Source organism: Rhinopithecus roxellana, chromosome 5, assembly GCF_007565055.1.
Source record: "Rhinopithecus roxellana isolate Shanxi Qingling chromosome 5, ASM756505v1, whole genome shotgun sequence".
NCBI lineage: Eukaryota > Metazoa > Chordata > Mammalia > Primates > Cercopithecidae > Rhinopithecus > Rhinopithecus roxellana.
In genome coordinates this window covers 61,171,164-61,198,369 of record NC_044553.1, presented here as the reverse complement: position 1 = coordinate 61,198,369, position 27,206 = coordinate 61,171,164, and the positions used below count along the sequence as shown (strand labels likewise).

Sequence of the window (27,206 nt, the reverse complement as noted above, 5' to 3'; positions counted from 1 at the left end):
GAGACAGATGGTTGCACGCCCAGCCCTGAAAAATATATTCTTATTGCATTTACACAAATAACTGTATTGCCGTAAGTTAAGAATACTCACAAATGTTTCCAAATTCTGGAGAAATCAGGTAGAGAGACATAAATATGCTCCAAATTTGTTCATAGGATTATACTAAATTGTTAAAAGCTGTCAATAGCTCAAAAGAAAAGTTTTAAGACTCTGAAAAACAAAACAAAGCATCAGTAAACTTTTTTTTTTTTTTTTTTTTGAGATGGAGTGTTGTTCTGTTTCCCAGGCTGGAGTGCAGTGGCACAATCTCAGCTTACTACAGCCTCTGCCTCCTGGGTTCAAGCAATTATCCTGCCTCAGCCTCCCAAATAGCTAGGATTACAGACGTGCACCACCACGCCTCGCTAAATTTTGCATTTTTAGTACAGATGGGATTTTCCCATGTTGGCCAGGCTGGTCTCAAACTCCTGACCTCAGGTGATCCATCCGCCTCAGCCTCCCAAAGTGCTGAGATTACAGGCATGAGCCACCACACCTGGCCAGGATCAACAAACATTTTAAGCAAAAAGTCAGAAAGATTGGTTCAGTCCATGCAGTTAATTCCTGTTCTGCTTAATATTCATGAACATTTTAGCTCTCCATGAGTCCTGAAAGTTTTTCCTCTGTTCTGATGTCACAATCTCCAAAGTTATCAGAAACCTGCATTCAACAGCACCTGCTGGAGTTTTTTTTTTTTTTTTTTTTTTTTTTTTTTTTTTTTTTTTTTTGAGACGGAGTCTTGCTCTGCCGCCCAGGCTGGAGTGCAGTGGCCGGCTCTCAGCTCACTGCAAGCTCGGCCTCCCGGGTTCACGCCATTCTCCTGTCTCAGCCTCCCGAGTAGCTGGGACTACAGGCGCCCGCCTCGTCGCCCGGCTAGTTTTTTTTTTGTATTTTTTAGTAGAGACGGGGTTTCACCGTATTAGCCAGGATGGTCTCGATCTCCTGACCTCGTGATCCGCCCGTCTCGGCCTCCCAAAGTGCTGGGATTACAGGCTTGAGCCACCGCGCCCGGCCCTGCTGGAGTTTTATAGCTGATTACAAAACCACCTTCTAAAGAGGACCAAAAGACAATTGTCAATGGATAAAAAAAGTTTTAAGGCAGCCTTACTTAAAAGACACAATTGACAAGGAAATTTGTTACCTCTGTGACACACAATAATTTTTATATAACAATTATGATTATTAATGATAATGTACACTAAGTTATATCAAAGTTACTGGAGTTTCCCATAATTTTGGAACACATACCAATAACATATTTACACAAATACAGCCCAAAGAAAACCAAACACCATTTCATATGTGACAATGCTTCCTGTATAATTTTTATACCAAACAAGCCAAATTATGTCATTTTTGGCAGGGGAGACTTTTGGGGGATCTAATTTCTTAAAGAATTAGGTTAGAAAAAAACAAAATTTATAATGTGATTTTGGAAAGTTTGTCAACCATAAAAGGTTTAAAACACTTGATATTATAAAGTAGGATTACAGGTCATTGTAAAGTCATTTATTTAACCAAAGTGATAATTCAAGAATTTCAAAAAAAAAGCAAAAACCTTAATTCTTTGAGAGAGGAGACTTAATTTTCTAAACAAGAAGGCCTAATGAAAACAGCATGAAGTCAATTATATTTGATTTCAAAATTTTGTAAACAATCTATAAAATTTAATCTTGATTATAAAATGTAACTTCCGTTAAGCCTTTTACGACCTTTATAACCTTTATTAACGAGTTGGTTAAAGCTGCAAGAAAACCTTGTTAATCTGACACAGGGTCCATATACTGGTTTTTTTTTTTTTTTTTTTTTTTTTTTTTTGAGACGGAGTCTCGCTCTGTCGCCCAAGCTGGAGTGCAGTGGCCAGATCTCAGCTCACTGCAAGCGCCGCCTCCCGGGTTCATGCCATTCTCCTGCCTCAGCCTCCCGAGTAGCTGGGACTACAGGCGCCCACCACCTCGCCCGGCTAGTTTTTTGTACTTTTTAGTAGAGACGTGGTTTCACCGTGTTAGCCAGGATGGTCTCGATCTCCTGACCTCGTGATCCGCCCACCTCGGCCTCCCAAAGTGCTGGGATTACAGGCTTGAGCCACCGCGCCCGGCCCATATACTGGTTTTGCATCAGTGTGCTATTTATAGAGAAGCTGAACTGCCGGGCGCGGTGGCTCAAGCCTGTAATCCCAGCACTTTGGGAGGCCGAGACGGGCGGATCACGAGGTCAGGAGATCGAGACCATCCTGGCTAACACGGTGAAACCCCGTCTCTACTAAAAAATACAAAAAAACTAGCCGGGCGAGGTGGTGGGCGCCTGTAGTCCCAGCTACTCGGAGGCTGAGGCAGGAGAATGGCGTAAACCCGGGAGGCGGAGCTTGCAGTGAGCTGAGAACCGGCCACTGCACTCCAGCCCGGGCGACAGAGCGAGACTCCGTCTCAAAAAAAAAAAAAAAAAAAAAAAAAAAAAAAGAGAAGCTGAACTTATTTCACATTTCAAAATTGGCTCTTACAATCTTACATGCCTACCTCTTCCACAGTAGTCCCTGGGCCTTGAGGAATTGAATAACTTTAATTTCAGGCCCTGTGTCTCAGGAAAGCAGTTTATTTTGATTTGCATGTTCTATGGGGCTTGAAGATGAGGCTTTAATTGTTGTCAGTGTTTAAGATTTAGCAGGACTTGGTGTCCTTTTTAGACCCAGGAGTCAGAGCCCTGTAACTCAATGTCACAAGGACTTTAAAAGCACATACAGGCCAGGCACCGTGGCTTGCACCTGTAATCCCAGCACTTTGGGAGGCCGAGGTGGGCGGATCACAAGGTCAGGAGATCAAGACTATCCTGACCAACACTGTGAAACCCCGTCTCTACTAAAAATACAAAAATTAGCCAGGCATGGCAGCGTGCACCTGTAGTCTCAGCTACTCAGGAGGCTGAGGCAGGAGAATCGCTTGAACCAAGGAGGCAGAGGCTGCAGTGAGCCGAGATGGTGCTACTACACTGCAGCCTGGGCCACAGAGCAAGACTCTGTCTCGAAAAAAAAAAAAAAAAAAAGCACATACAGGCCGGGTGTGGTGGCTCACACCTATAATCTGTAATCCCAGGACTTTGGAAGGCCAAGGTGGGCAGATCACCTGAGGTCAGGAGTTGAAGACCAGCCTGGCCAACATGGTGAAACCCCATCTCTACTGAAAATACAAAAATTAGGCTGGGCATGGTGGCTCACACCTATAATCCCAGCACTTTGGGAGGCCAAGGCGGGTGGATCACCTAAGGTCAGGAGTTCAAGACCAGCCTGGCCAAAATGGTTAAACGCCATCTCTACTAAAAATACAAAAATTAGCCAGGCATGGTGGCGGGTGCCAGTAATCCCAGCTACTTGGGAGGCTGAGGCAGGAGAACCACTTGAACCTGGGAGGCGGAGGTTGCAGTGAGCCAAGATTGAGCCATTGCACTCCAGCCTGGGTGGCAAGAGTGAAACTCTGTCTCAAAAAAGAAAAAAAATTAGCTGGGCATGGTGTCGCATGCCTGTAGTCCCAGCTACTAGGGAGGCTGAGGCAGGAGAATCACTTGAACCTGGGAGGCAGAGGTTGCAGTGAGCCGAGATCCCGCCACTGCACTACAGCCTGGCGACAGAGCAAGGCTCCATCTCAAAAAAAAAGAAAAAAGAAAAAGAAAGAAAAACAAAAAAAAAAATCTTATCTCAGTTTTTGTTTGTTTGTTTGTTTGTTTGTGTTTTTTTGAGACAGAGTTTCACTCTTGTTGCCCAGGCTGGAGTGCAATGGCTTGATCTCGGCTCACTGCAGTCTCCGCCTCCCAGGTTCAAGCGATTCTCCTGCCTCAGCCTCCCCAGTAAGTGGGACTATAGGTGCACGATACCAAGCCTGGCTAATTTTTGAATCTTTAGTAGAGACGGGGTTTGACGATGTTGGCCAGGCTGGTCTCAAACTCCTGACCTTGTGATCCACACGCCTGGGCCTCCCAAAGTGCTGGGATTACAAGCATGAGTCACCGCGCCTGGCCTAATGAAGGCCTTTTAAATACAAATATGCACACATGCATGCATAGAGACACACGTCTTGGATGTTAGCCTTTTAATTAAGCTGACTTTTAACTATTGCGCTCCTTAACAAAAGAAAAAAAAATTTTTAAATCTCATTACCATATTTCAGCTATGACAAAATGCTACTAAACTAACAGTGATCACACAAATTAGACGATTTCTGAGCACTCTAAGTGTAAGCAGAAATTAACACCAGCTGGCTGTTAAATATTAACTTTATTCGTTTAAAAGGAATTTGCAAGACAAAAATGCCAAACCAGTTTCTTACCTAGTGATGGGTCACAGGCTGTAGATTGCTCTCTACCAGCCTAGAAGCAGGAAAAAAAACAACTCATCTTCTCTGTTGGAAGTGAGTTCGAACTCATGGAAAGAGGAAAACTTACCTTCCTGTAGGAAGCAAGTAAAACTCAAAAAAAAAAAAAAAAAGAAAGAAAGAAAAAAGGAGTTGTACAGCAAAATAAACTACTTTAGATCTCAACCAAATTTTGGGAGATTAGGGATTCTCTGGAGGGGGTGCTCTCAGACTTCAGCAAATTGCCCTATTGGTTTGAGCCATAAAGTTAGCTCATGCTGGTACCAAGCACCAATAGGAGATTTCTTTTATTTGTTTGAGACGCAGTCCCGCTCGGTTGCCCAGGCTGGAGTGCAGTGGCGCCATCTTGGCTCACTGCAACCTCTGCCTCCCAGGTTCAAGTTATTCTCCTGCCTCAGCCACCCGAGTATTTGGGATTACAAGCAGACGCCACCACACCTAATTTTTTTTTTTTTTTTTTTTTGAGACAGAATCTCGCTCTGTCACCCAGAGCTGGAGTGCAGTGATGCAATCTTGGCTCACTGCAAGCTCCGCCTCCTGGGTTCATGCCATTCTCCTGCCTCAGCCTCCCGAGTAGCTGGGACTACAGGCATCCGCCACCACACCAGGCTAATTTTTTGTATTTTTAGTAGAGATGCGGTTTCACCTTGTTAGCCAGGATGGTCTCGATCTCCTGACCTTGTGATCTGCCCGCCTCGGCCTCCCAAAGTGCTGGGATTGCAGGCATGAGCCACCGTGCCCAGCTAATTTTGTATTTTTAGTAGAGATGGGGTTTCACCATGTTGGCCAGGCTGGTCTCCAACTCCTGACCTCAAGTGATCCACCCGCGTTGGCCTCCCAAAGTGCTGTGATTACAGGCATGGGTCACCGTGCCTAGACAATAGGAGATTTTTTTTTAAAGGTCAAGGGCATCTCCACTCAGAATTCTCCTGTGGTTACCAAAATGTGAACTCCCAAAATTTGAGACAGGTCTCAGTTAATTTAGAAAGTTTATTTTGCCAAGGTTGAGGACACGCCTGTGACACAGTCTCAGGAAGTCCTGAAGAGATGTGCCCAATGTGGTCCGGGCACAGCTTGGTTTTATACATTTTAGGAAGACATCAAAATGTAAGAAGTACATTAGCATTTGTTCTGTCCAGAAAGGCAGAGACAGCTCAAAGCAAGGGCCCCCCCTCACTGGGGGCCTCCAGGTCACACGTAGATGAGAGACAGATAGTTGCATTATTTTGAGTTTCTGATAAGTCTTTCCAGAAGAGGTAATCAGAATATGCATCTATCTCTGTGAGCAGAGAGATGACTTTGAATAGAATTGGAGGCACAAATCTGCCTCCAATTCTGTGGTTCCCAGGTTCTCAGCTTGAAGAGGCCCAAGATATTTTCCCTTCACACCTGGCATACAGTTAATGGGCTCTTTTGTGGGAGTTTCAGGATTTATAAAGCACTTTCACTCACATTATCACTTTTAGACTGTTTTCACAAATGTAACATATTAAGCATTTTTAAAATTAAAAAATGAAGGATAAATGACTTCTCCAAGACATCACTGAATAGCAAGTGATAACAGGAGGGGAGTCACCAATCAGGGTTTGCCACTTTCTTTTTTTTTTTTTTTTTTTTTTTTTGAGACGGAGTCTCGCTGTGTCGCCCAGGCTGGAGTGCAGTGGCCGGATCTCAGCTCACTGCAAGCTCCGCCTCCCGGGTTTACGCCATTCTCCTGCCTCAGCCTCCCAAGTACCTGGGACTACAGGCGCCCGCCACCTCGCCCGGCTAGATTTTTGTATTTTTTAGTAGAGACGGGGTTTCACCGTGTTAGTCAGGATGGTCTCGATCTCCTGACCTCGTGATCCACCCGTCTCGGCCTCCCAAAGTGCTGGGATTACAGGCTTGAGCCACCGCGCCCGGCCTAGGGTTTGCCACTTTCTAGTACCTACCTCACAGGGTTGTTGCAAGGATAATATTAAGCAATGTGTGGCAATAGCACTTATAAAAATGGAATGTCACATCTTAGCTCTAATACAATACCCCTTTCTCAGGAAAGTCATCTTTGATGGTGTACTGTAGATCAAGTTCACACCATAAACTCATAAACAACATGTATTTCCTTTCCCAGCACTCAATGACAGTATTAATGTATGTCATCATTTGATTGTCTTTTTTTTTTTTTTTTTTTTTTTTTTTTTGAGATGGAGTTTCACTCTTGTTGCCCAGACTGGAGTACTGTAGCAGAATGAGCCGCAGTTGGCCGGGCGCGGTGGCTCACGCCTGTAATCCCAGCACTTTGGGAGGCGGAGGCGGGCGGATCACAAGGTCAGGAGATCGAGACCACGGTGAAACCCCGTCTCTACTAAAAATACAAAAAATTAGCCGGGCGCGGTGGCGGGCGCCTGTAGTCCCAGCTACTCAGGAGGCTGAGGCAGGAGAATGGCGTGAACCCGGCAGGCGGAGCTTGGAGTGAGCCGAGATCGCGCCACTGCACTCCAGCCTGGGCGACAGAGCGAGACCCCGTCTCCAAAAAAAAAAAAAAAAGAATGAGCCGCAGTCAAAACTCCTCAGACACTGGATTAAAGAAGGAAGAGGTTTATTCGGCCGGGAACGTCAGCAGATTCGTGTCTTAAAAGCCAAGCTCCCAGCCGAATAAACCTCTTCCTTCTTTAATCCAGTGTCCAGGAGCATTCTCAGGATCCGCATTGCTTAATCTGGCCAGAGTCCCCGTCAGGGATGCTCTACAGGGCAGGCAGAACAATGGCACAATCTCAGATCACCACAATCTCAGATCACAGCAACCTCCGCCTCCCAGGTTCAAGTAATTCTCCTGCCTCAGTCTCCAGAGTAGTTGGGATTACAGGCACGTGCCACCATGTCTGGCTAATTTTGTATTTTTAGTAGAGACAGGGTTTCTCCATGTTGGTCAGGCTGGTCTCGAACTCCCAACCTCAGGTGATCCGCCCACCTCAGCCTCCCAAAGTGCTGGGATTACAAGTGTGAGCCACTGCACCGGGCCTGTCTTTTTTCTTTTATACCGAGAGCTCTATCAGGATATTAATATCTGGTTTTATTCTCCATAAAATCTCCTACACCTAAAACAGCACTTGTCATATGGAGTTTTTTTTGAGGCAAGGCCTCGCTCTGTCACCCAGACTGGAGTGCAGTGGTATGATCTCTGCCTACTGCAGCCTTGGGCCTCCCAGGCTCAAGCGATCCTCCCACCTCAGCCTCCCAAGTAGCTGAGACACCATATTCATGCACCACCACACCCAGCTAATTTTCCATTTTCTTGTAGAGAGGAGTTTCTCCATGTTGCCCAGGCTGGCCCAATTTCCGATTAACTCTAAATTTGATTACTTTTCTTAGTCTAGGAAAACTGTGTTACAGTGATGCGAGGATCTGTAGAATGACGTTGATGTTACTCCTCTGAGATCAAAGTTACTATTAATATCAATTTCGATGAACTGGAGACCGCTGTAGGGAGATTGTGGGAACTGTTCAGAAGGGCTTAATCTGGGAGGACACGACTTCCGCTGAGAATGCATGCCCTGAACGACAATTCGTTTTCACCTCAAAAACCTGGATCGCAGTTTTGTCTCTCCTTCCGTACGATGACCCAAGATGGCGGAGCCCAGGATTGAAAACCCAGATTCAAGATGGCGACTTCCAGCTTCCCCCATGGCGTCGCGCGTGGCCACCGAGGCCACGCCTACTTCCGGCTACTCCGGCTCAGCATGGCTGCTTTAGCGACTGTTCTCTTCAGTGAGTGGGTATAGATAGTGACCGTGGACTCGGAGGCGCGTTGGGGACGGGCACAGGACCCCTGATCCGGCTGCGCGGCCTCTCCCCCAGCTCTGTTCTGTTTTCCCAGCAGGTGTCCGGAGGCTGCACTGCGGAGCAGCCGCTTGGGCGGGCGGCCAGTGGCGACTACAGTGAGTGCTGGGATGAGGGGTCCTGGGGGACCAGAAGATGGGCTAGGTCCTCACAGATCTGTTTTTCTCCACACAGGCAGGGACTGGCTGCCAACCCCTCCGGCTACGGGCCCCTTACAGACCTCCCAGACTGGTCATATGCGGGTGAGCGCTGATCTGACAGTTAACTACACTGGGGAGATTTTCACCCAGAGGGAACGCCCCTGGACGGGGAGCTGGGGGTATCAAGGTGGGGGCGTGTAAAAGTGTCGAACCTTCTATTTGGAAAACGGAATTTGGGGAATCCCTCGTGTTTATTTTGTAGATTACACTTCAACTAAGGAAGATAAGCTAAACAGGATCTTGACTTGTGGAGATAAGCAGAAGATAATTCTGACTTGGGGCCGCCAGGGTGGAAGGGGGTGACAAGACTTCTGCGTTTTTTAAAGGGGGACATTATTTTTTTTAACCAAGAACCACTTTTCTGTGTGGTTAGTGAATTTTCAGTATTTGGTACCAAATGCAGGGAGAGCTCTTTGAAAAGCTACAGAAATAAACATCTTAGAGGGGTAGAAGGATGAAGACTATGGATGGCAGGCTCCCTTCAGAAAATTATTTTCCCTTTACTTACAAAAGAGAGGGGTGGGGGAGAATAGATATTAGCCCTAGAAGGGAGGGACCTTAGAGAAGTTGAAGCTACTCCCCATTCTTCTTATGAGACTCCAGTGTACAAGTAGGAAATTTGAGGCCTACAGAAGTGAATTGCCCGTGATCATACAGCTAGGTAGTAACAAAGCCAGGACTAAACATAGGCCAGTCCTCCTTGACAACACAGAGATCTGAATATTTAATCCCCTATTGTTGCTCTCTAGGAGTATGATCCTGCTTAATTAGAAAATTGGTGACTGAGGAAAATGGTGAAGATTTTTTCCACTTGTTATTTACTGTAAGAAGCCTGGCATCTCCTTGTAGGAGTATGGACTATTGGAAAGACTCTGGAATTATATATGACTGCTTCCTTTTTTTTTTTTTTTTTTTTTTGAAATAGGGTCTTTCCCTGTCACCCAGGCTGAAGTGCAGTGGCATGATCATCGCTCACTGCAGCCTTGATATCCTGGGCTCAAGCAGTCCTCCCACCTCAGCCCCCCAAGTAGGTGGGACCACGGGCACACACCACCATTCCTGGCTAATTTTTTTTTTTTTTTTTTTTTTAACTTCTAGTAGAGACAAGGTCTTGCTATGTTGCCCAAGCTGGTCTTGACCTCTTTAGTTCAAGTGATCCCCTTAGCCTCCCAAAGTGCTGGGATTACAGGCATGAGCCACCACGCCTAGCCTGTGGACCTTATTCTTAATCCAGGCTTCCCTTCTCGCTAACTTTGTGGTCTTGGACAAATTACTTAATTTTATCTTAGTCTCAGTTTCCATATCTGTAAAAGAATACCTATCTCATATGGTTCTTATAAGGATAAAATGAAACAACCAATGTAAAGCACGTGGCATAAACAATATTGGTTCCCTTTCCTGATAAATAACACCTCTTCTCTGTCTTGCCTTCAAACTTTTGGGCAGAGTTTTCACTCTGTTTCTTTCTTTGCAGAAAGTAAACTACTTGGGTCAGATACTGCATCTTTTCAGCAAGTCAGCAGATATTTGTGGATTTTTATTAACATGCTTATGTGCCTACACTATACTATGAATAGCAAAAGCTAGCAACACAGTTCCTGACCCAGGGAACTTAAAGTCTAACTGGGACAAAGCATGGACGTTTTAAAAATTAAGTAATAGTATTCAGGGCCAGGCGCCGTGGCATGTGCCTATAGTCCCAGCTACTCGGAAGGCTGAGGCAGGAGAATCGCCCGAGCCCAGGAGGTGGAGGTTGTAATGATCTGAGATTGTGCCATTGCACTCCAGCCTGGGTGACGGAGCAAGACCTTGTCTCAAAAATAATAATAATAATAAATAATAGTATTTCAATACTCTGCCCCTTTCCAAAAGGACCTGAGGTAGCTAAATAACACTTAAAGAAAAAAAGTACAGTAAATGTCCCAAGGCAAATAGGTGAATATTAAATAGTCAGCACTTCTTTCAGAAGAAAAGGCTGATGGATTTGAAGAGATTAGAGTTTCTGGGAAAGTTAGGGTTTGAGTGGACCTAAGGATGAAGATTTGGCTGGAAGAAAAGGAAAAGAGGGCATTTCATTGTGGAGTGGGATGGAATTTATCAAAGATACAGAGTACAACAGTGATCACATTGCTTAAGAATTTCTGAAGACAAAACAGATTCAGCATTGCAGAGGACCTCAAATACAAGGCTAATGAGAGTTAAGTGAAATAGAGTAGTAAATAGCCGGGTGTGGTGGCACGCACCTGTAATCCCAGCTACTCAGGAGGCTGAGGCAGGAGAATCGCTTGAACACGGGAGGCAGAAGTTGCGGTGAGCTGAGATCATGCCATTGCACTCCAGCCTGGGCAACAAGAGCAAAAGTCTGTCTCAAAATAAAAAATAAAATAAAAAAGGCCAGGCACAGTGGCTCACGCTTAGAATCCCAGCACTTTGGGAGGCCGAGCCAGGTGGATCACAAGGTCAAGTGATCAAGACTATCCTGGCCAACATGGTGAAACCCCGTCTCTACTAAAAATACAAAAATTAGGAATGGTGGCACGTGCCTGTAGTTCCAGCTACTCAGGAGTCTGAGGCAGGAGAATCTCTTGAACCCAGGAGGCAGAGGTTGCAGTGAGCTGAGATTGCGTCACTGCCCTCCAACGTGGCAACAGAGCGAGAGTCTCTCAAAAAATAAATAGATAAATGAAATAAAATGAGAGTAGTAATATGCCTAAGAGCTCATTCTGGGTTATTGTACCTTACCCTTGAAGATGAGGGACATATTTTAGGTTAATTAAGCTACAGTGTATATGAAATGGAAGAGAGGAGCTAGAGAGTGGTTCTTCCCTTATTCCTATCACAGTATTTGCACAAGGTGCTGCAGACCGTCTCTAACACTTGCCTTTTCTCTCACTTCTACTTGTAGATGGCCGCCCTGCTCCCCCAATGAAAGGCCAGCTTCGAAGAAAAGCTGAAAGGGAGAAGTTTGCAGTGAGTGGCTAGAGCAACAGCCAGGGCTACCTGGAAGGAGAACATTTAAATCATAATTTGTCTTGAGCTGTGTTGCACCTAAGCAAACATGTACCCCTCATACAGAGGTTTTATTAATAACAGCCAAAGGTTTTTTATGTTTTTTTGTTTTTTGTGAGATGGAGTTTCGCTCGTTGCCCAGGCTGGAGTGCAATGGTGCCATCTCAGCTCACCTCAACTTCCTACTCCTGGGTTCAAGCGATTCTCCAGCCTCAGTCTCCTGAGTAGCTGGGATTACAGGCATGTGCCACCACGCCTGGCTAATGTTGTATTTTTAGTAGAGACGAAGTTTCTCCATTTTGATCAGACTGGTCTCAAACTCCCGACCTCAGGTGATATGCCTGCCTCAGCCTCCCAAAGTGCTGGGATTACAGGCATGAGCCACCGTGCCTGGCCCCAGCCAAAGGTTTTAATAGCACTGTGAGAAGGGAGGAAGAGTGGGGCACTCCCAGGACAGGAACCAGTAGTAGACATCCTGCTGCACATTTTGCTGTCTCCCTCTGCCTCCCAAGCCAGGACTTGCTCCCGCTGGGGAGTCAGCAGTGTCATTTTCCAGATGAAACCTTTGAATTTGTAAGTGGAAGGATATATAGTGTAGCACTTAAGTCCCAGATGTTATCCACACTGTTCTCCTATCTGTTTCAGAGACGAGTTGTACTGCTGTCACAGGAAATGGACACTGGATTACAAGCATGGCAGCTCAGGCAGCAGAAGTTGCAGGAAGAACAAAGGAAGAAGGAAAATGCTCTTAAATCGAAAGGGGCTTCACTGAAGCGCCCACTTCCAAGTCAATAAAAAGCAGCTCCTGCCTCCCTTCCTCAGCCTCTCTCTGGATTTCTTTTCTGTCACCTACATGCTTCACCCCAGCCAGAAGAGAGCCTTCACATTCCCCATCTGTCTCCAAAGCAAAAGAGCTGGGACACCAAGAACAAGCTGTTAAATCACTGCCTGGGAGGCTTGGCTTAGTGCCCTCATCTCTGGCTCCATTCCAGTTCGGCTAAGTCTTGCTTTAAAATGTTTACCTCCTTTGCAGGCCATAGGACTGGCCCAACTATGAGAAATAGCTGTTCTGTGAACATGAAAAGGGGACAGCAGTTTTCCTGGTTCTAACCAGGCACTCAAGCCTTTAACAGCCCATACACAGTTTAGGCCATGTATAGCTGGCATCTAATAAATGTTTTCACGAAAAAGATTTTCAGCCGGGCATGGTGGCTCATGCCTGTAATCCCAGCACTTTGGGAGGCCGAGGCGGGTGGATCACGAGGTCAAGAGTTCAAGACCAGCCTAGCCAACATGGTGAAACTCCCCTGTCTTTACTCAAAATACAAAAATTAGCCAGGTGTGGTGGCACACGCCTGTAATCCCAGCTACTTGGGAGGCTGAGGCAGGAGAATGACTTGAATCCAGGAGGTGGAGGTTGTGGTGAGCCGAGATTGTACCACTGCACTCCAGCCTGGGCGATAGAGTGAGACTCCATCTCAAAAGAAAGAAAAAAAAATTTTCTAGCCAAGGTCCCTTTTTTGACAAGCATCTGGTGTCAGTCTTCCTAAGATTCAGATACATGGTCCAGGTGGTTACCCTCACTGGGAAGGCTGATGTGAGAAGAACCATACCTGGGTGTTGCATGTTCTGCCAAGAGTGGGGTTCTGAGGTCTCCGTGTTTCTGACTGCATTCCAGAGATTGGTTGAAGAGGGGCTTATACCTTCCAACCCCAGTTTGTGTAGGAAAGCCCTACATAAGGGCTTAGCCACTGTGTGACTTAGCTTAGTCACTGTGGGGTAGGTAGCTGTTTAATAACACACACCGTGGGAGGCCGAGACGGGCGGATCACAAGGTCGGGAGATCAAGACCATCCTGGCTAACACGGTGAAACCCCATCTCTACCAAAAATACAAAAAATTAGCCGGGCGTGGTGGCGGGCGCCTGTAATCCCAGCTACTCAGGAGGCTGAGGCAGGAGAATGGCGTGAACCCAGAAGGCGGAGCTTGCAGTGAGCCAAGATCAGGCCACTGCACTCCAGCCTGGGTGACAGAGCGAGACTCTGTCTCAAAAAAGAATAAAAAGAAATAACACCATATACCTCCCACAAACCTGGAGGCGCCACAGGACCTGAAAAGCTTTTCATTTTATTGATCATGAATCTGAGAGCAAAAGACCTTCGTTTTCATTACAGTACTGAGCACTAGACTTCATTCTGCCACAGAAGTGTGATAGTTCCTGAATCCCTTGGATTTCTGAAGCTTCCTACCTGACCTAATTTCTGTCCACCCTCCTTTATTCCTTCCTTTGCTTTTTTCTCCCTTCCTCCTCGCGCTACCTCCATCCTCTCTCACTGACCAAATGCAATTCTTGGATCTTAGATTTTGCTGATAGTCGAATTTTCTGTCTCCCACACTTTTCCTGCTTCTGTTGTGCTGCTTTTCCACGTCTGTCTAGTTCCTGACTCTTATCTGTCTCCCTTTCTCACGGTCAGCTTTATCCTGCCCTCTTCCTTTCCTACATACCTCCATCTTTTGTTCTGAGTCCAGTAAGTCCCTAACGGAGATTTTACTCTTGCCTCCTTTTTCAGTGTAGAGGTGGAACTAAACCCCAGAGTCCCAACTCCCAATCCCTTCTTTTACAATAATTTCACCCAGCTTGATTTGCTTTCCCCCAGATCCCATGGCCTTGTACCCTTTTCCTCTCAGCGATTTCCAATTAAAGGTGCAGCCACATTACAAATGACAATAAAGGAATCACCTTTGTCTTTCTACAAGGTTGGAGCCACAGATCCAGTATGGTTGTGGGGTTTGTTGTTGGTAGTTGGGTTATAGTTTGGAATTTTTGGCAGCGGAGGGAGGACCATAGACAGTTGTCTATAGGGCCCAGAAGATAACCCCCCAACTGTTAATAAACTGGCCTTCTCCCTATGCCGGTCTCATGAGCATGGAAGAAGACTCCACCACCACCACTATCCCACACTTTGAGCTCCTTGTTGCCCCTAGCCACGTAGCCCCCAATAATTTCCACCCTGAGGTGAGACAAATGCTGAATACCAGAGGAATCAAGCCACTCAGAATATGCTTATAGGGAGAAAGTCTCCCACATCCCGTCCCCTGGGTCCTCTACAGCCCCCTGCTGTCCACCGTGGCCTCAACCCCTGCAGATGGCAGCCTGCACCACAAAAAGGCAACTTAGAGGGTTTTTGGTTTTTTTTTTTTTTTTTTTTCCAGTTCTTGGTTGTAATTGGATTCAGGCTAAAACAACCACGTCCCCAACCAGGAAAGGAGGGCACTGGGGCGGGGACGGAGGAGAGGCTGCGGGAAAAGGGAGGGACCAGAGGAGAGAGTGAGAGGGATCCAGACCCCAGTTCGCCGACTAAGCAGAAGAAAGATCAAAAACCGGAAAAGAGGAGAAGAGCAAACAGGCACTTTCAGGAACAATCCCCTTATTCCAAACCGACAGCGCTCTAGGAATTAAAGTTCAGTGCCTACCGAAGACAAAGGCGCCCCAAGGGAGTGGCGGTGCGACCCCAGGGCGTGGGCCCCGCCGCGGAGCCCACACTGCCCGGCTGACCCGGTGGTCTCGGACCATGTCTCCCGCCCCAAGACCCTCCCGTTGTCTCCTGCTCCCCCTGCTCACGCTCGGCACCGCGCTCGCCTCCCTCGGCTCGGCCCAAAGCAGCACCTTCAGCCCCGAAGTAAGTGAGCTCCCCGGCCCTTCCTGGAGTCTCGCCCGCCGGGAGGCGAGCCCGGGGGTCTCCAAGGGGACAGCCTCTATTCGGAGAGGAGGGCTCTTGGGATCTCGGCTGTTCGGGCCTGCAGGATTCCCCCTCCTTTTCTTTTTCCTCTTCGTCTCCAAAATTCCAGATCGATCCAACTTTTGCCCGCTTCCAACCAGCTGCCCCCACCCCCTGCGCCGCCGACTCTCTTTCCCATTCCTTCTTTTTTCCCAGTCCTTGGAAGAACTTTACAACTCGGGCAGACTCCCCCTTCCCCAATTCCCTTGGGCTCTGCGTTCAGCTCTGGAACCGCCTGGTAAACATTTGGACTCCGCTCAAACCCCGCGCTGTCCCGGCTCCTCGTCACGCGCGAGAGTTTGTTGTTTCTTCGACTTTCCAGCTCTCCAGCGCTCTCCCGCCGGCTTGCCCTCCGATGGGCGCTTCGGCCTCCCCGGGCGGCCCAGGCCCTCAGCGGACGCGTCTGCGGCCAGATGGGGGTCGAGGGTGGACGGCCGAACGTCCAGGGCCACAGCCCCCGTCTCCCCGAGAGGACCCCGCTGTCCCCCTACCCGCATCCCTGGCGTCGAGGGTCGCAGCGCCGGCGCGCTGGCCGCATTTCCGTCCACACAAAGCTCTTCTTGTGAGCCGGGCGATCGGCCGGGTCGCTGCCTTCCACTATCCCCACCCGCGTCGGCGCCTTCAGGCCCTTTTTGTTGTTAATTGTTTTTCTGTGTTAATTGCAGGGAGCCTGGGGGCGTCGCTCGGGGAGTGGGGAGAGAGTCTGGCCCGGGGTGCCCTCACACGTCTCGGCTGGCTCGGGCGCCCCCCACCCCCACCCCAGCCCAGACGGTGGCCCACCGGGCCCCAGAGGAAGCTGCGTGGGAGTTGTCTGAGGAAGTTTTTCCTCTCTCTCTCTTATTTTGGGGTGAAGGTGGGAGACGGATTTAATGAGCTTCTTATTTTGGGCCATCTCAACCCACTCAGCCTGGCAAGGGCCTGGGTGCGGTCGGGAGGGGCCAGGAAGGGCCCCAGAAGGGGGATGGGATCTGGGTTTGGCTTCTCCGCCCTAGTCCCACCCCGGAGAAAACTCTTTGGAAAGAATATTCTCTTCTCTCTCTGTCCCTGAAAGGGTCTAGGGCCGACTGGAAAAGTATGGCCCCAGGAATGGGGGTGGATGACGAAACGTGGAGTGCTCAGACACCAGGGAGAGTAAAAAACCTGCCCTAGTGCTGGAGGCTGATTCTGACTGTCCGGGAGGAGTCGTCCTCTTCCCAGGCCTAGAGTCCTCCTCTGAGACCTGAAAGGGAGCGCCCCTAAGAAAACGAGCCTGGGCATCTGGGGAGCTGGCCACCGCCAACTTCACTGCCTTGCCTTTTTTCCCTCCCCTGCTCTGCTGGGTCCCCAGGGGAGGGGCGGCAGCCCTGGCTCCGTTTTAAGTGGGTCATGGGCGGACCCAGTGCCAGAACCACCATTTGCTTCTGGGCCCTGGAAGGGAGGGAGGAGCAGCCCCAGAGGCTAGGATCCAGGGCCTACTGCAGAGCTGGAGGTCCCCCCACCCTCAACTGGACTCGTAAGCCAAGATGGGAGGTGTTCCCTTGACTTTCTCCTAGGGGATACCTTACATCTCTCTCATTCACAAAGACAAAGCCAACCAGCTGAGTTCTTTGACCCAACATAGTTGCTTTTTACTCCAGGCCAATGTGGAGGGAAAGCTGGGGTGGTGCAGGCCTCATGCAGCTGGGTCCCTCCCACCAGGCCTCCAGAGTCCTGCACCAGCTCCAGGACAGCCCTCTCCTCCCCATGGCCCGTCTGGCGCTGAGCCCTTCCTCCCACCCAGCCGCAGACACAAGAGTCCTCTCTTCTGTGGTTTCGACCTCATAGTCCCTGTGAGGAGAGAAACTTGCCTAGGCCTGGGGGGGAGGAGAGGGATGGGGGCACTTCCTTTCCAGGCCTTGCAGCTCTCTTGACTCCAGGGAAGTCCTTCACTTGACTGAGCCTTCATTTTTCTCCCTAGGGTATGGGGTGGAGGTTGTGGGTGTGAATATTTAGACCCGCCTAGCTTCTTGAAAGACTCCAGAGGGGATTTCCCCTAGAGCTCCTGGAGGTGGATTCTCCCCATCTCTGTGCTGCCCTCCCTTCTGTCGTTCTGCTTTAGGTGAATTCTCTCAGCTTTGCTCTCTGAGGGTTGAGGGGGCCTGGCCTCAGTCCTCCTGCCTTCCAGCATCAGAAGTAGACCAGTCCCGTCCTTCCCCAAGTCCTGAAGCAGCTGCTCCCCAACCAAGGGTCATAAGCCTGGGGTGTATTTATCCTGCAGGTGAGGCTAGGGGCAAAAGACGTTTCCTGCATACTTAGGCACAGGCCACAGCAGGCCTCCCCAGGCACTGGCTGTAGCATCAGCCAGAACAGGTCAGGGCAAGCCTGCAGCTCCCTGAGAGCAGCCCGGGACTGGTGTGCGCTGCTTGGCTCCCCTCTGGTATACCAGAGGTTAAATGTCACTCCTTCCTCTACCCCTGAGGAGGGGCTCTCAGAGCCTCAGAGCTAGGTGGTGCTAGGGTTGTTCTAGCCAAGACTGTTGGCTGGGAAAAGGCTGGGTTGTTTACATCTTGGGTTCTAGCTCCCATCAGCCTTGGGGGATCACTTCCCAGAACCATGTTGCAATTCTTGCCCCTGTGGGCTCAGGTCCCCAGTCAGCTGCTCTTGAGTCACCCCCAGTCCCCGTGCAAGACTGCTGCCCCATCACCAGGGCCTGAGCCAGAGGTGAAGGGCCATGTGGCAGTCCATACTGATGACCTTGGATAGAAGATGCAGCACCCAACAGCAGCCTCCCCCATCTCCCCTCCAAGGTCCTGTCCTGGGCAACCTACAGCCCCTTCCCGAACTCCCTAAGAAAGCAAAACTGGAGCAGGGACTAGAGCTATCTGGGTGGTGTCTTCTCCCCATAAAAGAATCCAAGCATCTTCATATTTCATATATAACTTGGCTTGTTTTACTTTTTTGTTTTGTTTTGAGAGAGAGTCTCGCTCTGTCACCCAGGCTGAGTGCAGCGGCGCGATCTTGGTTCACTGCAACCTTGGCCTCCCAGGTTCAGCGATTCTCCTAACTCAGCTTCCCGAGTAGCTGGGATTACAGGTGCCCACCACCATGCGCGGCTAATTTTTGTATTTTTAGTAGAGACAGAGTTTCGCCATGTTGGCTAGGCTGGTCTCAAACTCCTGACCTCAGGTGATCTGACCGCCTTGGCCTCCCAAACTGTTAGGATTACAGGCGTCAGCCACCATGCCCAGCCTGGCTTGTTCTACTTTGAGGCTTTAAGAAAATACTCCATCGTTCTTACAATAAAGGCTGACTCTCTCCTCAACAGGACTTTGCAGTGTGTGAACCTTTTAATCAAACACCAAAACCTAACATTAATTTAAGGTGATATGCCAGCCTTTATATTATGACCAATTCACAACATACCTGAAATAAAATACAGTCACCAAGTCTCCTCCACCCCTATCTCCCACTTCCTATGCTGCGAATTTTTTTTTTTTTTTTTTTTTTTTTTTTTTTTTTTTGAGACGGAGTCTCGCTCTGTCACCCAGGCTGGAGTGCAGTGGCGCAATCTCAGCTCACTGCAAGCTCCGCCTCCTGGGTTCATGCCATTCTCCTGCCTCAGCTTCCCGAGTAGCTGTGAGTATAGGTGCCCGCCACCACGCCCCGCTAATTTTTTTTTGTATTTTTAGTAGAGACGGGGTTTCACTGTGTAAGCCAGGATGGTCTCGATCTCCTGACCTCATGATCCACCTGCCTTGGCCTCCCAAAGTGCTGGGATTACAGGTGTGAGCCACTGCACCCGGCCTCTGCTAAGAATCTTAAATAGGCCTTTAGGTTCTCAGCCATAGGTCAGATGCTGCTTGGATAAGGACAGTGGCAGGATCCTGGCTCCAGCTGAATCACACCTCTTACCACATCCCAAGTTCCTAGTTTCCCCTTGTAGTAGCCAGCCTTAGCTCTAGCTCTTTTTCTGCCCTCCTTTCTAAAAAGGTCTCAGCTGTGAGGGTCCTGGGGACATGGCACTCCCATCCCAGGAGGGCCTCATGTCAAACCCAATAGTAGAGCTCACTCAGCCTGTCAACACCCCTCCCCACCCATCATGGGCATAGCCCATTCCCAGGTGGAACATGCTATATCTGCAAGAACACTGACATGGAGGAGAAAAGTGTTAGAAGGAATCACAGCTCTGAGAAGACATCTCAGAACTCCATTAAACCACCAGGGCTCGCTCTCATTTTCAAGAGAGCTACAGCCAAAAGCCTGTTTGGGCCCATAGGCCCGAGGGGACAAGCCCTACTGGGGCCTGGGCCAGAGATCAGGTCTAGCCTAGGAGTTCCTCCAGACCTGCTGGCGGAGCCAAGCTGGGAACCCACTGCCCTTTCCTCACCAAGCCAAGGCTGTATGCTGGGCATTGTGGGGGAGGTAGAGGCACCCCATCGGCCAGGTGGGGATGCTCTAAGCCATACCCCTTTCCCTACAGGCCTGGCTACAGCAGTATGGCTACCTGCCTCCCGGGGACCTACGTACCCACACGCAGCGCTCACCCCAGTCACTCTCAGCGGCCATCGCTGCCATGCAGAAGTTTTACGGCTTGCAAGTAACAGGCAAAGCTGATACAGACACCATGAAGTAAGTGCTAGACCCTGGCAGGAGTTCTGCCTAGCACCCACTGACAATGCCAGCGCCAGAGATGTTCCTACCTGAATGCCTGGCTTGTGCCCCCCCATACCCCATCCCCACGTGCTGATCCTGACCCTCTCATGTTCACCCTGATCTCATAACCTTGGCCTTTCCCCACATTGACATACAGCAAGTCTCACCTAACACTGACACTGGAGACCTTTCTCTTTCATACATTGCACTGACCCCAATCCTCACACCCAAACCCACTCCAGGGCCATGAGGCGCCCCCGATGTGGTGTTCCAGACAAGTTTGGGGCTGAGATCAAGGCCAATGTTCGAAGGAAGCGCTATGCCATCCAGGGTCTCAAATGGCAACATAATGAAATCACTTTCTGGTGAGTCCAGCAGGCAAGCAACCTTTCTCACATCTTGTAATTATTCCCCACCCATTGTGCTTATGCAGAGACTCAGAGACCTCCTGCCCTACTCCCCTCAGTTCCTGGGAAGTATCCCTGGGAGTGGGGAGGAAAATGGCTCTCATCCTGGAAAGAGGTATAGCGATCAAGGGTGTACCCCAGTGCCAGAGAGCCAAAGCCTGAGGATCCCTTGTTCTTGAGACAGAGGCATCGTGCATGAGGTAGCAGGAAGAGTTGAGTCAGGCAGAGGTGGCTGGGCAGCACAGTCAGACCTGGGAGAGTGCAGGGAAGGAGAATGTTGCCCCTCGTTATCCTAACACACCCCATCCTCTCCCCACGTGGCTGGACCTCAGCATCCAGAATTACACCCCCAAGGTGGGCGAGTATGCCACATACGAGGCCATTCGCAAGGCATTCCGCGTGTGGGAGAGTGCCACACCACTGCGCTTCCGCGAGGTGCCTTATGCCTACATCCGTGAGGGCCATGAGAAGCAGGCCGACATCATGATCTTCTTTGCCGAGGGCTTCCATGGTGACAGCACGCCCTTTGATGGTGAGGGCGGCTTCCTGGCCCATGCCTACTTCCCAGGCCCCAACATTGGAGGGGACACCCACTTTGACTCTGCCGAACCTTGGACTGTCGGGAATGAGGATCTGAACGGTGAGCCAAGTATCCCTGGGACTTACTCTGGAAAAAGCCAACGGTCATTTGTAGGGGTGGTTCCCCTCCCTCCTTCTAAAATTTCGGGGCTAGAAGGGACCACAAAGACCTTCTGGTCTAACTGCTGACAAAAGCAGGAGTCCTGTTTGAGCTATTTACATCTGGTCCCTCCTCTCACCCATTGACTGGCTTTCCAGTCAAATACTTCAAAGCATCCTTATCGCCCACTTTTCCAAATTGATGTCATATCTAGCTCCTGGGACACATGGGACTAGAGAGGGCCTTGGCTTCCCTTAACACAGGTCTTCCTGGGATGGGGGTCCTGCTTCCAAGCACTGTCTCACCTCCACCCAGAGGAGCTTGTTGACTGGCTTGTGCTTAAATGCCAGATAAAAAGCTGGACCTCAGAATTTGGTCACTTTGGATTGAAAACATGGGCAGCAGGCTTGGAGGTGAAACCAAAGCTGCTGGTGGGGAAGCAGGGAAGCTGAGGGAAGGGACTCAGGCTGCTATCATCACTGTCCCCATCCTTCCAGGAAATGACATCTTCCTGGTGGCTGTGCACGAACTGGGCCATGCCCTGGGGCTCGAGCATTCCAGTGACCCCTCGGCCATCATGGCACCGTTTTACCAGTGGATGGACACAGAGAACTTTGTGCTGCCTGATGATGACCGCCGGGGCATCCAGCAACTTTATGGTGAGTAGTCTACACCCACGCCTGCTCCCTCCCCTGCTCCTTGTCCCCTCCCGGTCTACGCATTTCCCCTGTTTCATGCCGTGCAGTCTCCCCACCGCCTCCTGCCAATCTGACATTGCCTCTATCAGCTCCACTTTTGAGCCCACCTTTTCTGTCACCTCCCAGTTGGTTGCTTCAGCCTCCCCTAGAAGCCCATCCACACCTTTCCAAGGGTACTGTCTGCCCATCTGTCTGTCCTTCCCTCCCCTCTCTCCTCCTAAGTCTGAAATGCCCCTCATGTTTTCTGCCCCAGGGAGTGAGTCAGGGTTCCCCACCAAGATGCCCCCTCAACCCAGGACTACCTCCCGGCCTTCTGTTCCTGATAAGCCCAAAAACCCCACCTATGGGCCCAACATCTGTGATGGGAACTTTGACACCGTGGCCATGCTCCGAGGGGAGATGTTTGTCTTCAAGGTGAGAAGAAGAGGTGGGCTGGTTTGGAAGACAAAAGGGTTCTATGGGCCGGGCGTGGTGGCTCATGCCTGTAATCCTAGCACTTTGAGAGGCCAAGGCAGGCGGATCTCCTGAGGTCAACATAGTGAAACCCCATCTCTACTAAAACTACAAAAAATTTGCTGAGTGTGGTGGTGGGTGCCTGTAATCTGAGCTACTCAGGAGGCCTAAGGCAGGAGAATCGTGCGAACCTGGGAGGCAGAGGTTGCAGAGAGCCAAGATAGGGCCATTGCACTCCAGCCTGGACAATAGTGCGAGACTCCATCTCAAAAGAAAAGGAGGGGGGCTCTGTGGTAGGGCAGCTGGGTGGAAGTGACAACAGCTGGACTGAAAACTAAAATTGAGGAACAAAAAGCAGTGGGGGAGCTTTGGGGACTGAGCCAGAGATCTAGGCCGCAAGATGTAATGGACTCTTCCTGCATTGACTGACTTCCAGGAGCGCTGGTTCTGGCGGGTGAGGAACAACCAAGTGATGGATGGATACCCAATGCCCATTGGCCAGTTCTGGCGGGGCCTGCCTGCGTCCATCAACACTGCCTATGAGAGGAAGGATGGCAAATTTGTCTTCTTCAAAGGTAGCCAAGCACTCCACTTTAGTCTTTGGGAGTGAGGAAGGTCTCCCTAGAGGAGCTGATTTCCTCTAAAGTCCCTAGAGCCTACGTTGAACCCAGATGCTGCCCTCCTGTCCTCCCCAGGAGACAAGCACTGGGTGTTTGATGAGGCGTCCCTGGAACCTGGCTACCCCAAGCACATTAAGGAGCTGGGCCGAGGGCTGCCTACCGACAAGATTGATGCTGCTCTCTTCTGGATGCCCAATGGAAAGACCTACTTCTTCCGTGGAAACAAGTAAGACCTCAACTCCTTAACCCCAGGCCTTCCTCAGAAACCACCACCACCCCAAATTCCCTCAGTTCTGGAGAAAGACGCACTTTACCCCCAAGATGCTTCCCTGGAGAAGGAGCTGGCTGAGCCTCTGCTGTTGCCTAGAAATGGGCAGCCTCCTTTGGGCACCGTGTGAGTGGGATGTGACCGGGTCATTTCAGACCTGGTCATTTGGCACCTCCTGCCTCCAGCACTGTGCCTCCGCCCCAGCAGCCAGGCACTGTCATTAGGGCTGCTGGTGGCTCCTTGCAGCCTGGACCCTCCCTTCCACCCCCACCTTCCGCCACTTTCAGCAGCAAGCCCTCATTACTTAAAACCCCTGTCCCCACCCTGTCCGAAGCTATCCTTTGCCCACTGGTAGATTCGATCTGGGTCTTGCTGCCCTCTGAGGACATGCCCAGTGTCTGCCACTGCCCTTCCTTTCCCCTTCCCCAGGTACTACCGTTTCAACGAGGAGCTCAGGGCAGTGGATAGCGAGTACCCCAAGAACATCAAAGTCTGGGAAGGGATCCCTGAGTCTCCCAGAGGGTCATTCATGGGCAGCGATGAAGGTGAGAGGGGCAAGGGAAGGTGTCGCTGAGAGAAGGATGGGAATAGGGAGTTAAGGAAGAGTGGGAGGGAAGCCTGAGGGAGTGCTGTGTGGAAAACAATGGCGATGATAATACCACATACCAGGCGCTGGGCTAGGTGCTTCCACACGTGGTACCCATTCATCCCCACCACCTTCCAACCTGGTCCTATAGGCACCCCCATTTTACAGCTGAGGAAGCTGATGCTCAGGAAGGTGGAGGGGAGCTCAGCTCAGCTGCCCTCACATTAACAGAGCTTCCCTCGCTCCTCTCCTCTCTTTGGGTCTTCCCTTCCTTACCACCTTCTGATCCACCCCCTGCAGTCTTCACTTACTTCTACAAGGGGAACAAATACTGGAAATTCAACAACCAGAAGCTGAAGGTAGAACCGGGCTACCCCAAATCAGCCCTGCGGGACTGGATGGGCTGCCCATCGGGAGGCCGGCCGGATGAGGGGACTGAGGAGGAGACGGAGGTGATCATCATTGAGGTGGACGAGGAGGGCAGCGGGGCGGTGAGCGCGGCTGCCGTGGTACTGCCCGTGCTGCTGCTGCTCCTGGTGCTGGCGGTGGGCCTTGCAGTCTTCTTCTTCAGACGCCATGGGACCCCCAGGCGACTGCTCTACTGCCAGCGTTCCCTGCTGGACAAGGTCTGACGCCCACCGCCGGCCCGCCCACTCCTACCACAAGGACTTGGCCTCTGAAGGCCAGTGGCAGCAGGTGGTGGTGGGTGGGCTGCCCCCACCGTCCCAAGCCCCCTCCCCGCAGCCTCCTTGCTTCTCTCTGTCCCCTGGCTGGCCTCCCTCACCCTGACCGCCTCCCTCCCTGCTGCCCCGGCATTGCATCTTCCCTAGATGGCTCCCTTGAGGGCTGAGTGGGAGGGTGGCCCTTTCCAGCCTCTGCCTCTCAGCGGAACCCTGTAGTTTTGTGTCTGTCCAGCCCCATCTGAATGTGTTGGGGGCTCTGCACTTGAAGGCAGGACCCTCAGACCTCGCTGGTAAAGGTCAAATGGGGTCATCTGCTCCTTTTCCATCCCCTGACATACCTTAACCTCTGAACTCTGACCTCAGGAGGCTCTGGGCACTCCAGCCCTGAAAGCCCCAGGTGTACCCAATTGGCAGCCTCTCACTACTCTTTCTGGCTAAAAGGAATCTAATCTTGTTGGGGGTAGAGACCCTGAGACAGTGTGCGGGGGTGGGGACTGCCCAGCCACCCTAAGACCTTGGGAGGAAAACTCAGAGAGGGTCTTCCTTGCTTAGTCAGTCAAGTTCCTCGGAGATCTGCCTCTGCCTCACCTACCCCAGGGAACTTCCAAGGAAGGAGCCTGAGCCGTTGGGGACTAAAGGGACAGAAGAAACCCTTAGCAGCCCTATGCCTCTCGAATGTTAGCCTTGGATGGGGCTTTCACAGTTAGAAAAGCTGAAACCAGGGGTGTAGCTGTCAGGTAGAGTGGGGCCAGCGGGAGAGGCCCGGGTCAGAGCCCTGGGGGTGAGCCTGAAGGCCACAGAGAAAGAACCTTGCCCAAACTCAGGCAGCTGGGGCTGAGGCCCAAAGGCAGAGCAGCCAGAGAGGGCAGGATGGGCCCAAAAAGGAAAATGAGGACGTGCAGCAGCATTGGAAGGCTGGGGCCGGGCAGGCCAGGCCAAGCCAAGCAGGGGCCACAGGGTGGGCTGTGGAGCTCTCAGGAAGGGCCCTGAGGAAGGCACACTTGCTCCTTCTGGTCCTGTCCTTGCTGCCCAGGCAGCGTGGAGGGGAAGGGTGGGGCAGCCCAGAGAAAGGAGCAGAGAAGGCACACAAATGAGGAATGAGGGGCTTCATGAGAGGCCACAGGGCCTGGCTGGCCGCGCTGTCCCGGCCTGCTCACCACCTCAGTGAGGGGCAGGAGCTGGGGCTAGCTTAGGCTGGGCCCGCGCTTCCCCTGGGCCCACGCTTCCCTGGTGCCAGCACCCCTCAAGCCTATCTCACCAGTGGCCTGCCCTCTCACAGCCCCACCCACCCAGCCCACCCATTGAAGTCTCCTTGGGCCACCAAAGGTGGTGGCCATGGTACCAGGGACTTGGGAGAGTGAGACCCAGTGGAGGGAGCAAGAGGAGAGGGATGTTGGGGGGGTGGGGCACAGGGTGGGGGAAATGGGGTGAACGGTGCTGGCAGTTCGGCTAGATTTCTGTCTTGTTCGTTTTTTTGTTTTGTTTAATGTATATTTTTATTATAATTATTATATATGAATTCCATTCAAATCGTTTCTTTTTGTTAACAAGGGGCATGGGGAGGGGTGGGGGGTGGGGGGGCAGAGGTGTCTGACCCCAGGAACCTGCAGGGCGGGGCTGGGTCGGTGCCCTCTAAGGACAATTTTGACCTTGTTCAACCTTTCCACAAAGAATAAATTGTGTTTCACATTCGTTGTGTGGCTGAGCTCTGTAGAGGGTGATGGGCTGTGGGTGAAAGGAGCTGGATGAGGCGAGGGCACGCGTCATGAGCAGCGTTTTCCATGAGGTGGGGCTTTGGCATTTTTCATAAAGTAGTATGTTTATTCTTAGTGGACTAAAGGGATTCAGGGGCCAGAGTTGGGAAGCAGGGCATACCCATAGGGGGCAGTGGGGTGACTGACAGAGCTCAGCTACTCTCCCACCACCTGGCTTAAAAGGCTGCCTTGAGACCCAAGGCTCAGAGACAAGAGGAAGTGGTCAAGCTAAGGCCACTTGGAAAATCTTCCTAAATTGCATTACCCTGTCCTGTGACCCACCCGCAGACCCTCCATTTCCTCATGCGTCTCTGCCTGAAGCAGGGGGAGTCCCATGATCATATTCAGCCTTGGGCTCACTGGCATGTCCTTCCGAGCCCTCAGGACCTAAGAAGCCTCTTCCAGGCCTGGGGCTCTGCTGCTGAGACAGAAGGAAACAAGGGAGAAAGAGAGATAGGTGTTGCTGCTGTGCCTATTAGGAGCAGCCTGTCTCTGGCCAAACAGAGATCTCATCCTAATTGTCCGGAAGAACCAGGATGGTCAGGTTGGAAGGGCAGAATAACAAGGCTTTGCTTCCTCTTTCCTTAGAAACTCCTGCCCCAGACAGGGTTCCCAGGCTATCCACCCACCCTTCCTCTGAAACCAGCCCGGAGGGAGGAATCAGCCCAGTGCTGAGTCAGCTCAGCTGGAGGAGAGCAGCCCCTTTTTTTCACCCCCCTTCCCTTCCTGCCTCCACCCAGCCCACCCTGGGCTCTAGCCCAGACTCCCTCCGCCGCCTGCCTTGCAGAGTCCTGGCCCATCATGCCAGTCAGTCTATCCAGCTGCTATTCAGGGCTGGTTAGTGTGATTGCTTTGGCAGAAGGGGTACCCCACCTTCCTGTCTGCCAGGAACCCTGACCCTACACCTGGCCTCCTGCACCTCCCCTGCCAACAGCTGTTTGGCAGAGTCTGTGTGTCTCGGTGGAATTGGACACCACCTCCCCACCACCCTTACCAGAGGGGATGGGGACCTTGACAAGGTGGCAGGGGAAGTCAGGGGCATCTGAGGGTGGTAGGGTCTGTGCGGGTGGCAAGGAACTCAAAGATGAGCTCATGGCCCCTTTGTGTTTTTGTGGTCCACATCTGGAGGCAATTACAGATGTTATCCAGTGGGAGTTTTGCAAAACACAGCTGGAGCCAGTGGAGGAGCCTGGGGAGGGGGGACTGCCAGAGAGAAGAGGAGGGGGAGCCTAGGGCTCCC

At 51.0% G+C, this 27,206-nt stretch overlaps 2 protein-coding genes across 5 annotated transcripts; both read left to right on the top strand.

Annotated features, from left to right (window-relative positions):
• Window positions 1-8,043: 8,043 nt before the first annotated feature.
• On the top strand, window positions 8,044-12,249 carry MRPL52 (mitochondrial ribosomal protein L52). Of its 4 annotated transcripts, none has more exons than XM_010378353.2 (5): window positions 8,052-8,147; window positions 8,257-8,317; window positions 8,394-8,461; window positions 11,325-11,389; window positions 12,074-12,249. In XM_010378353.2, exons 1-5 carry the CDS (start codon window positions 8,120-8,122, stop codon window positions 12,221-12,223), a joined length of 372 nt encoding a protein of 123 aa, XP_010376655.1. In that variant the 5' UTR covers window positions 8,052-8,119; the 3' UTR covers window positions 12,224-12,249. The 4 variants fall into 4 exon arrangements, with proteins under 4 accessions (XP_010376657.1, XP_010376655.1, XP_030785707.1 ...); XM_030929847.1 differs by having other exon boundaries at window positions 8,063-8,147; window positions 8,260-8,317; window positions 11,325-11,396; window positions 12,074-12,248; XM_010378354.2 differs by having other exon boundaries at window positions 8,064-8,147; window positions 8,260-8,317.
• Window positions 12,250-14,768: 2,519 nt separating this feature from the next.
• MMP14 (matrix metallopeptidase 14) lies at window positions 14,769-25,901 on the top strand. The gene is made up of 10 exons (XM_010378356.2): window positions 14,769-15,108; window positions 19,646-19,794; window positions 20,061-20,183; window positions 20,558-20,865; window positions 21,402-21,563; window positions 21,856-22,016; window positions 22,492-22,630; window positions 22,751-22,901; window positions 23,373-23,488; window positions 23,830-25,901. The coding sequence occupies exons 1-10, from the start codon at window positions 15,001-15,003 to the stop codon at window positions 24,159-24,161; spliced, it is 1,749 nt and encodes a 582-aa protein (XP_010376658.1). The 5' UTR covers window positions 14,769-15,000; the 3' UTR covers window positions 24,162-25,901.
• Window positions 25,902-27,206: the final 1,305 nt, after the last annotated feature.